Raw genomic sequence first — 12,008 nt, forward strand, 5'->3', positions numbered from 1 at the left:
CTGTTCTGGTTATGGTGAGCTTGCCATATTTACGTAGAAGAAAATAAGTGTTAAAAATGGGTAAGGAGGACACCATCTGTCAGAAAAACAACATTGTAAGTAAAACTGCAACTATCTCGAATCCATTTGGGATGAATATACCACAATAACAAGTTACATAGAGAAGCATATAGAGAATTGTAAAGAAATTTCATAAAACCTGAGACTGTTAAAATGAAGTAACAGTGCAGATCCTAATGACAAAGTAAACTGAGGGAAAAGTAAATTTCCATGAAAACTATCATTGCAACTTGGCCGGGGTTGTGAAGCGCTGCCTCACAATCTGGCGTGGCTGATTTATGCAATCACCCAAGCCATTGTATCACTTTTTTTCTTGAGGAAAGTGATGTCATCTTAATTCATAAACTGATGCTTATTTTACATGCACCGAATTCAGATGTGATAGTGACAAATGAAATGCAAGTTGAAAGAGCAAATTAACTTCACACTGAGTTGCAAACGGAGGTGTGTTGGAAACACAGCGTTCACCCTAAAGCATTCTCTGTCATGCCACGCCCACATCCATAAAGGAAGAACTCTGTGCTCATGTAAAGTCCTACTGACTTGCAAAGGATTATGTCTCTCTGGAGAGACTCCCTAGCATATTACTGATCCAGTGCTGCCCGTGAAGTGTGAATACATTGAGTTTACAAGATACATATGTAACTGAAGTGAATCATAAAAGCTACTAATAAAAACCCACATTCATTTGGCTCCCTTTCCCCAGAATTAAAAAAGAAGAAACAAAAGCATGTAATAGTTGCATTAGCTGTTCAGCAGTATTTCAAAGCCTTCCTTCTACAAAATAATCAGCCTAATCACAACCTTGGTTATATTTACATAGTATATATTTAAACTGCCACTGTAAAAAGCCTTCACCTGCCTAGAAAACTTCAGAAGGTTGCTCTGGTAACTTGCTGGTTACCAAAACATATCTATCATTAAGGCTTTGTCAGGCAGCTGTAATATTCCCGGATTTCAGCTTCAGTTGAATACCTGGAGAAAGCCAAGAAGTGTATACATCCACTTGCTAATTTAATTTGTTTAGTCTGTTAACACTCACATCATACTTAGATTAGATAATTGACTAAAATAAGACTAACATATTATCAGTAATACTTTTCACCTAATCTCGATCCCCTCAAGCTTTATTATTTGCAGTTTGACAGTGTTATTTTAAAGAGGTAATTTGAAGCATATCAAACAATCCTGTGAGGTATTCCTACAATTTACTTGCATTCTTTTATTTGGATACTAGTGTCTTCCTCTTTTTCATGGGTACAAGATATTTAACTGGAAAAGAAAGTATATAGAGTAAATTCATATTAGAAAATGTTTATGAAGATTAACACACATCCTTTCTGTAGGAATATGCCAGTTATATTTACTGGCTTCAGATTTCAAAAATAGGAAAAGATAAACAAGCATTATTCTTTGGTGTAGAACAAATTGTGACTTGCTGTTTTAACTCAATTCCTGAACGTACATTCTTCCTGATAGATCGCCTCCATTTAGAAAAGCTGAAATGTCATGGCTGAGACTGAGCACACATATTGGAGAGCAGTATAACAGAAGGATTCTTTAAAAAGTTTGGAATATTACGGATTTAAGAATCCCAAATGAAGGTGCATTTTCATTAAGAAGTAGCAAAAGTAATCTAGTCACTGCAACAAGAGATGAGGATATTACAATTATGGAATGCAAAAGATATTGACTGCTACCTAAAACTTATCTCCATTTACCTCAGTACTTTCCTTATTTGCTGGTGGAATTCAAGCCAGGAATTCAGTAATATGGAACATAGGTCTTTATCTTTTGAAATTCATAAACGCAATTGTGAACCATTTAAAAGAAATCACTGGATATTCTGCATTTTATCAGGACATTTTTTTCTTGCTTTCTTACTGATATCATGAAAACTAAGTCCCAGACACATTAGATACCGTATGCAAACAGATTTCAAGGAAAAAAATGATACATGGGGACTTGAGAATGTACTACTGGGACATTTAGGACCAGAGCCTAAGATGAATTTAAAAGCCTCAGTTTCACAGTGTGAAGTTGAAAGCCTAGCATTGTGTGCCTTTTCTCTCTATGCATGGTAACTGTCTGCATCTGTCTACCAATGCATGGTAACTTGTAATGGGTACTGCTCTTGTGACTGTTTCAGAATATTAGATCGTCATGAGACAAAGCTCAAAAATAATGCTTGGCATAGGTATCAGAAAACAACTGTATTCTCTCTCTTTCCAATTGGATGACAATCACAGATCTATGATCATTTTCACTGTTTGCTATCTGATCTGGTAAGATAGAGACCTGAGAATCAAAGAACAGGGCTTCACATTACGTTAAGAAGAGCTCTTTCATGACAAACGTTGCGTGAAGGTACATCAGGACTTCCAAAGACAACAGCAATACAAAAGTCCCCCCCCAAATTTTCATGAATTAATGGAAGAATGTGAATTTAAGTCTAACAGCACTTATGTTCCTGAAAACTGTTTTGACTCCTGGAAATAAAACAAAAAATGAAAAGTGAAATTGAAGCAAGTAGTATGCACACAGATGTTGTGTGAAACATGCCTTGAGAAACATCCTTTTGAGAAGTACTCCAAAATAGGCTGCCATTTATAGTAGACCTACCTTCCCAGTCATGGTAATCATCAATTTATGTATGAAAATACAATGAAAGTGTGCAAGACAATTCCTTGAGATGATAATATGACCACTCTACCACTCTCCCCTGAAAAAAGTCTGATATGAATCTTTACTACAGCTGTTAAGAGCTGTAGTAAACCTAGAATCTTTAGCTGCTACGAGCAACTACAACTACAGCTGTTAAGAGCTAAGCTCTTGTGCAGGACCGGTTATGCATAAAATTAAGCAGCAAGCTAATGTTTCTAACCCTTGAGCCCTGCAACACTTCCCTACCACACATATGCCCGGGCAGGGCAACGCCAGCTCCCCCCTCCCTGGGCTGGGCCGCACTTCCCAGCGGCCAGGACATCTCCCCTCCGCTGTTCCCCGGGGAAAAGAGCTTTCTCTCCACGCGTTGGAGATGTAGCCACAGGGGCTGCGGCCCCGCACGCAGTGGAGGAAAAAGCCCTCAAGAGCATCGACGTCTCGCAGAGGGAGGGAGAAAGGGAGGGAGGAAGGAAGGAAAAGTGCCCCGCAGAGACCCCAGCTCCCAGCGCCCCGCACCAGCCACGGGGGCGGCAATAACCGCCCAAAGAGCCCCTCTCCCGCCCACCGGGGTCTCTCACCGAGGCCCCGGCCCAGGCCTCACCCACTTGCCGAGGCCCGGCCCGGCCCAGCCCGGCCTGGCCCTGCCCAACCCGACCCGGCTCGACCCGGCTCAGCCCAGCTCTCCTCACCGCTCCTCTGTCACTGCCATTGCATCACCCCCCCAACCGGCACGGCACTCACAACTCCCGGCTCGGAAACGCATACCACCGGAACCATTACTTCCCCCTACCCTCCCTCCACCTACAGTCATCAGCCCAAAGAGGCTCCCTCCACGCTACCGACAGCGGCGGGAGAAGGGCTCTAGCTCTCCCAGCCAGCTGCGACCTGACCCCTGCCCTTCCCAACACGCGGTCCCTGCGGGAGGACGGTGTCACACGGAACCCTTACAGGGGTGCTCCTTGTTTCTACCCGGCGCGCTTTTAAAGGCGGAGCCGCCAGGGGCCGGCCGGTGAGTTCCGGGCTGCGCTGCCGGCGGCGGCTGTGCGGCGCAGGTACCCGCGGGGCGGGGGCAGGCGCGGGCTCTGCGGCGGGACAGCGGTAACGGCGGCGGCGCCGGGGCGGAGCGGAGGGGGCTCCACGAGTGGCCTGGGTGCCCGGGGGTGGGGAAGAGTGCGCATGTATGGGGAGCGGCAACGGTGCCGGGGGAGGGGAGGAGGAAGCGGCCTCGGTGCCAGGGTCCTCCGGGGACCGCTCTCAGCTTTTGTGTCACACCTTTGTTGACACTTGCAGTCACTCAGAGGGCGTGTGGTGTTGTGCCTGTCAAATTTAATGCTCTTTGGTTTAATGGGTACAGATAAGTCAGTCGTGTGAAAACGAAAGAAAAACAAAAGTTCTGTAAGTTTCCCTGTTAACTTAGAACGTTGTAAATCATATCGGTAATAAATTCACCATCTAGTTACAGTATGTTTCCAGTGAAGTACATGTGTTTTTTTTCCCTGCATTTTTCTTTAGTTAGGGCAGCATAAGAACCTTTGGGGTGGTGTTTCTCTGAAAACAGAGGTTGAATGGGAAGTCTTAAGATGACAGAGGTGCTTTGTTTTTACAAAAATACCAAGGCTTATGGGGGATGCGTGTGGTGGAATAGATTTATGCTGATCAAATGTAATGAGAAAGTTTCTTTCCAGTATCCCATAGGAAACTTTTTTAACCTGGTGTGTGCAAGGCACTGTCTCGCACTTATCTCTGAATCTGAGCTTAATTTTTTTTGTGTTAAAAGAAAGTAAAGTAACTTTGAAAGTTTAACCCAATCTACTTGTGTAACTTTATCTATAGCTTTCAGCCAGAGGTTAACTTCTTGCTGTATTTGTTCTTCGAACATGATGCATTTTGGCTGGGGCCTGTTTTCAACACTGCAATACAAATAGTAACCACTTGTTGCAATTATTGAAGTACAGTCCTTTAAAGTTACCGTTTATTTGATAAGAGGTTTTGGTTTACTCGTAAAAACTTCAATTTACTGTTTTTGAATTGAATTGTTAGTTAAGTTTTCCTGAAACACTACTTAAGTTTTTTCATTTATGCTGTTTAAGTGAAATGTGGTTTTAATAAATGAAGCTGTATTATTAAAAAAAGAATTTTTCCTTGCTCTTAATTACTGTCACTTATAGCTGTCATAAACTTCAGATAAAGACAAAATGTCCTCTAGAGGGAGATCTTGATGCTTTTATGTGCTAAAATATTAGTCACCTTGTTCCAGTTAAACGTCTTGATTACTTATCTTGGAAGGGATCTGTGATGATGAATGTGTGTCTTAATAGGAACCTGTCTTCTGGATCTGTGCTTGGGAATTTCATTACAGAATACAGACCATAGCCTGTAATGTAACACTTCTGTAGGTTAAATGAAACATGCTTGTTTTAATTCAAATGGATCTAATTCTGAAGTTAAATGAGTAATCTTTACAAGTTCCAGTGTAGTGCTCTTGCAGCAGTATTTGTAGGACCTATATTTGTGGCATCAGTTCTGCAAATGCTTATGTAGATACTGTCTTTCATACAGCATTCTGATTTTAATCAAGATGCTTTTGAGGGCAGCTTCTTCAGTGACCTAAACCAAGAATTTCAGCAGCTGATCTGAAAGTGTTGTGGGTTAAATCTCTTCAGCATGATGAGTGCTAACAGCTGGGCAAGGAAGCAAAGCGGAAATAAAATGTCCCATTTAATGAATCTTAGCAATTGAAGGATAGCAGTACGTTTTGACTATAAACAGTAGAGGCTGAAAGATTATTTTTGCAGACACATCAATTGTTTGAATGTAGTTAACCCTGTACTCCACATGCTCTGTCCAAATTTTTGGAAGAAGCTTGGTGGGATTGTTATGGTGGTGAGTTATTCCGCATATTACACACACTGTCTCAGTGTGAGATTTCTTTCTCACAGACACTTTGAAAAAGATTATTCCAAGGTAAACAAGGCATCCGTGCTCTTATTTTTCTGTAAGTAAATGCAAACAGTGAATTCAGTGTAACTTCTGGCATAAGCCTGTACTGTAAAACTAAAGGCTGTGTGGAACTTGCTCTGTGGATATAGTTGGAAAATTTCTTCATACTGCAAGACTGCTGAGTGGGTCAAAAATGTATTTACTTTTTTAGTTGCCAGTTGAACCCCTTCATACTTCTTTCAAGTCATCTGTACTGTTAAGAAATAGATATTGTTAGACTGACTCCAAAATAGTTTGTAGTATTTGTATTCTTATAAATGTGCATATCAAAATACTGCATGATTAATTACCCTCTTTTGTGTGTGTGTGTGTGTAAGTGCTACTGCAAGTGAGGTTAAAGTGATTTGCAGTACTTATGTCGCAAGTTTGTTTTACTTTTCATGCTCATTTTCATTGTTTTGTGGTATACAAATGCATCTCTGCAATGCATTAAAAATGTATGCAAAGTGCTTGGAGGCAAATGGTATTGCATAATTGAATGTACAGATGTGTTATAATAGGGGAGTAAATTCCATTAATAAATAGGAATAAAAGTTATGGAATTATTTTTTTTTTTAAGAAAAGCATATTTATATCCTTAAGTTACTCAGATTGTAGACTCTGTAATAAATTGTGCTCTGAATAATCAATTCTTTATTGTAGATCATAATTTTGGAGGATTCCAGCCCTGAGATTTCTGGAGTCTGCTGTGTCTAGCCATAATGAGTCTGTCACTGGTTGCTTATGATGATTCAGACTCTGAGGCAGAAACTGAAAAGGCTGAAGTCCCCACTACTTCAGGCAGACAAACAAGCCTTCCAAGTTCTTCTGTGGATCGTGTTCAGTACTTTGCACCTGGTACTTTGGGTACAAAATCTACATATGAAATGCAGCCTACTGAGAACGCTGACGGTTCTGGCACAAGTGCTGTTTGTGAAGATCCCCCTGAGCATTATACACAGAATAACAACACTGATTTGACATACTGTAGGAGAGCATACTCTGGCCATACTGCATTATGCATGTCCTACAAAAACTATGAACAGACATCAAGCTCTTCAACAAACTCTGGAAATGGCATTTCCCAGAAGAGAATACATAAAGACAGTGCTACTGCCATAAAAGGAATTAGACCATATATCCCTAAAAGATTACGTCAAGAAAATTCCAGTATGCCTGAAAAAAAAGAATCTGATCAGAGAGATAGCTCAGATTGTGATGTTAAGCTAGGCATATCAGGAGAGCAAGCTTCGAGAAAGATCTCTGAATTAATTAAGCCATATTTGGGATCCAAATATAAATTAACTGAAGTCCCCAAAAGCTTAATATTTTACATGTCTAAACACAGTGGCCCTGTTAATGAAATCCAGTGGTGTCCTGTACGAGAACAAAGTCACATGCTTCTCTCAGCTTCTATGGACAAAACAGTCAAGGTAATGTAAAACAAGATGCTTTGCGGACCAATTGTCAAACTTAAAAATACTGTATTAAATAATGATCTCCTGGGAATAACATCCTTGCTTGTGTGTGTTTTAACAGTTCCAATGTATTCAGAATTCGAGGAGATGCTTTGAAGTATAAGATCCTGTTATGAACTTGCAGCCTAATCCTTGACTATAACTACAGTTGGTGCCATTATTTTGGAATGTGGGGTTTTTTGTATTAGGCATGTCAGTATTTTAGATTTCTACTAGGTAATTTCTTGTAATCTGTATTAATGTTAGGTTTTCATTATTTCCTTCTTTAATGTCACAATGGCCATAAGCACTATGGTCTGGATACAGATTCTGCCTTTTAAGTCATTAAACAACTGGCTGCCAACACTGGAATAATATTTTGAGGAACTTTACCTTTCTGACAGGCCTAAGTGACTACTGCTGGAGGAGGTATGCCAGGTCAGATGGATTTTTCATCTGAACTAGTGGCAGGTCTTGCATCCCAGAAAGGTGTCCTGTCATGATCTAAGGAGTCTTCCCACTTTAAGTTTGTTTCAAGGGCTAATTGCTCAACACTTGAAGTGTATTTTCCTTCTAGCTTTAGTGAATTTGGCTTCAGTTCTTTGTTTGTTAATTTAGTCAGTCCAATGAGTCTTATTTTAACAATGGGTAATAAAAATATATTATGTGTATGCTTTCCCAGAGGTAGGGCTAATGCCACCTCTGGGTTCAAGTAATAGTCTTCCGAAGCAGGTTTACACAGGAACATAGTTTTGATAAGAGTGCACAGAAAGTGTCCTTTTTGGTGGAAGGCATGCTTTATTTTATCTAACATGTATTTAACATAGCAGGTACAATTATTTTAAAACTTAGTTCTTAAAATTTAGGGCTTTAAGTAAATCTTACTAAGTAAAGAGGCAAGAAGAACACCCTTTGTATCAGCATACTTCTAAAACCAAAATTGGATTGTACAAAACTATATGCACCTCTGACTTCAGTATGTCTGAATTTGACTTTTTGTCTTAAACTTCACACCATATGCTTAATGTTTGTTTACTATCCCAGAGCCTCATTTTACTGATGAGTGAAATTACGGATGTGTTATATTTGGTAAAACAATCTAAAATCAAAGTTGTTATTGCAATGTAAAATTATTAAACAATGGAAATAATGGCCTGTCTGTTTTGTCTTCTAAGCAGAAAGAAAGATTACTTTATTTTTCTAAAGTAGTGTTACCACTCCGCATTGGAAGCAGTCTTTAACAGTAAAGCTGGTTTTGGAAGAAATCTAATTGCTTTAGGTGCCCGAAACCATGGAAATTCAATGTAAATAGAGTATGTTAATGTTGGCAACACTTCAGAGCATGCGAGTCTAAAACATTAATAAAATAATAATGTAACTGTTACGAAGTATATTAAAACGCACTTCTGTATTTTGGAAGGTAGCCTGTAGAGAAATACCTATGAATGCTTCTTACTGTTATTTCTTAATGAAATTGAAGACTGTAATGGTATGAGCAGTAACGTCTTTAAAGTGTGCACCTTCACACAAGTACCTTTCAGGCCAGTAGAGGGCACGGTTAGATTAGGTATTGACTTGATGTTATGAAACTAATTTCACTAACTTCGGAGGGTCACGCGCCTATAAATCTCTAATGACTATGACAGCAGTAGTTTATCTTCTGGGGATTTTTTTGGCTGTCTACCATTACCAGAAGTTCTCAATTTTCTACTGTAAACATAGAACAACTGATGGAAGATGCAGGTGTAGATGTACTATTTTTTTTTCCCCGATCCTTTACCTTCCCACTGTCTACCTTTTTTGTTGTTGTCTTCCAAAAACACCTGCTTGGAATTGCTAGTTTAAATCCAGGCAGTGGAAGCATGTTCTCTTTCCCTTTAATGGGAATATGCAGGCACTCAGGATGTTTGCACTATTTACTTTGAACATCTGATTCGGATAAAACTCGAAGCACAGTTAGAAGCCTAAAATCCCTCTATGGTCAGAGAGAGCAAGCAATCTAGATCCTCAAAAATCTGTACTTTCAGTTAGTCATGTGAATAACTGTGTCTGAATATCTTTATGTGTAAATACCTTGGATTCAGTCCTTACATTCAGCCTATGCATTAAGATGTTTATCTTTTGAAGAGTCCAATATTAGTGGAGATTTCTCAGAATTGAGAGTTCTGTCTAAGCAGATCTGACTGACTGTGGTAGTTTAAGTTGTGCTTAAATCAAGAGATCTATAGTCGTATGCAATTCTTGTAGTATTTAGCCAAACAGTTTTGCGTCTTTTATCTGTTCTTGTGTGCTGAAATATTTTCCTCTTAAATTTTTCATCACAAACTAAGAATTTCTCTTTCTGGGAAAGGATTTTCTTTTTTTTTTTTTTGACATGGAGAAGGAAGAAATACTTGGTTTAGTTATCTTAATTTAGTGATCTTAATTTCTTTATTCCCATCTAAATTACTATGACTAAATCATCCATATCACACAGGGATATATCTGAAATGTGTATATATAGAACTGATTATGTGGTTTCTTACTTCTTAAGTGATGTATGTATCCTGTTTAAATCAGGGGAAAAGAACAGTCTTCCTTTTATGTTCTCCCCAATTAACCAACATGCACCTTACCATCTTCTTTATGAATCACTGTAAGTCATTAAAATGTTTGCAGAAAATGAGTTGACGTTCTCAGTTTGTGTTGACTGAAGAACAGCCTAGTGTCAGGAAAGATCATCTGAAGCAGTTTTTATAAATATCTTGCATATTTAGGAAGGAATGCACTGTTTCAGAGGATTTCATATTTTTCATTAAAAGTATTTGCTCTTAATTTTTTGTGTATGGCTGCATTTAAAAAACCCCAAACAGTTACCAAGTGGTACAGTTGAAAAAAATCAGTTATCAGCTCAGGAGTGTAATTCTCTAGAGTAATACTTCTACCAGCAGATGGGGCTCCTCAGTATCTTAGAAAGGGATGCCAACTAAACTGTGGCTCTAAAGGCTGGAAGACTTAATGTTTGCCTCCATGTTGCGTGTTGAAAGACCAAAATTAAAAGTTTATGCATGTGTTGCAAAATGTATAAGAAAACTTAGGAAGTTTTGAAAGTCATAAGAAAACTTAGGAGACCTGAAAGGAAGATAGAACCTCATATGGGAAGTGATACGTATTGCAGATTAATTACCCACAGCTCTTCAAATCTGGAGCACTAATAGGAGAATATTTCATGCTAAATTTGAAATTTGTAAGGAATGGGGAAAAAAAAAAAAGCTTAGATTCGGGCTTTGGCAGGTCTTTTACCCTCTATCGTCTTAGGGTTTTGAGCTTCCCCTTTGGAAGGGGAAGCTGATAGTACTTCCAGCCTAGGTAGCCAGAGAAAGGGGCAGGAAACCTGATTCAAGTTAGGGAAAGTACTGTTGGGAGCTCTTACTGTGGCAGTGCTGCTCTTCACTATTATATTCTAACTGTATTAGCAGTGGCTTATGTTTCTAGTTTGTGTTTTAAGGATTGTGAAACATGATTGCCTGAACTGATTAAATTTGTTTTCTTTGGATAACATTTCTTTGCTACCTTCTGTTTGAATAGCTGCTGTAAATGAAATTTAGGCTACTACTGCCATTTTTGGTTTTGCTGACTTAAACACCAAAATAGTGTTTGTGATTTTAATATCTCATCTAGTATTTTTTGCATAAATTTTGAGACTCAGAACCATTATTAAAGGTGCCTAGTTTCCATAGTGTGGATATTCAGCACTTTCTGAACATCAGACCTTGTTTAGGTATTTCTGGTTTAGAACCCCAAATATAGAATCCAAAATCACAGGTTACCATTGACTACAGCTGTTTACCTTGGGTAGCAGGGTAGATAAAAAGAAAAATATTTACCAATTGCAGAAAACACTATACAGCATTCACCTTGTTAGTGTCTTTTATTTGGAAGACCTTGTAATTGCATAGAGCCACAGAGGTGTAAACATTTTCACTAGTTGCTTATGCTGGACTTAGCTTTTTAACAACTGTTCATAACTTCAGGCCTCCCATACCATTATTCTGTATTTCTTATTTTGTCTTAAAATTAACTCAAGATAACATCTTTATATAATCATCTGTAAACTTTTAATTCTGTGTTCCTGGTTTTCTATTTAGAGCATCACAGCAGGTATTCTATTTGTCGCAAATTATTTCTTCATTTTCAGCACTTTCACCTTCCACTGATGGACAGGATCAAGGAAAGAAAGCACTGTGATTCCTTGGTATGCAAAATGTATATCAATAGTACTTTGATGGGGTAACTTGTATTGTAACACATTGTTGGAAGTTTTTCTTATGCATTTTGTTCCCCACTTGCCTAGTTGAACTGTATCTCCATTTAGTCACAGCTGAATCTATAGAAGGAAAGTAAAAGTTCTTAAAATTAGTTTAATAATGTCAGCCTGTCGAACTCATGATTAAGAACACAAGAGCAGCCATACTGGTTCAGACCAAGGCTCTGTCTAGCCCAGTGATCAGTCTCTAGTAGGGTCCATAAGTAGATGCCTAGAGAAAAAGAACAAGTCAAAGGTTTATGGTGCCTTTAAGTCCTCTTCTGGTCTCTGCTTATGTTCAAGTCAGAGGATTTCTGAGCTGCAAAGTAGTTCGTCTTTGTAACTTGCTACCTCAAGAGATCTCTTCCAGATGCTTCTCCAGTCTTATGAGACTCTCTTGTGATCATTAGATCTAGAGTGGTATATTACTCATACTGATCAAATTTAATGTACGGATTTTGCTTCCTGGAATGTATCAGGTACTACAAGAAATACCATTTTTATTCATATTTTCAAAACCTTTTATTCTTTTGTGGTTGTGTGCTTGTTAGGAGAAAGATAGC

At 38.8% G+C, this 12,008-nt stretch overlaps 1 protein-coding gene across 3 annotated transcripts in view; it reads left to right on the forward strand.

The window, feature by feature from the left end:
• Positions 1-3,706: 3,706 nt before the first annotated feature.
• WDR25 (WD repeat domain 25) overlaps positions 3,707-12,008 on the forward strand; it is a 77,433-nt gene continuing 69,131 nt past the window's right edge. For 2 of the 3 annotated variants that reach the window (XM_075503582.1, XM_075503584.1), the window contains exons 1-2: positions 3,728-3,776; positions 6,367-7,136. In XM_075503582.1, coding sequence (XP_075359697.1) covers positions 6,426-7,136 — 711 coding nt within the window. In that variant the 5' untranslated portion in view covers positions 3,728-3,776; positions 6,367-6,425. Of the gene's footprint in view, positions 3,777-6,366; positions 7,137-12,008 lie in introns of all 3 variants that reach the window. The other variant, XM_075503583.1, reaches the window with a different exon arrangement.

Source organism: Mycteria americana, chromosome 5 (assembly GCF_035582795.1).
Source record: "Mycteria americana isolate JAX WOST 10 ecotype Jacksonville Zoo and Gardens chromosome 5, USCA_MyAme_1.0, whole genome shotgun sequence".
NCBI lineage: Eukaryota > Metazoa > Chordata > Aves > Ciconiiformes > Ciconiidae > Mycteria > Mycteria americana.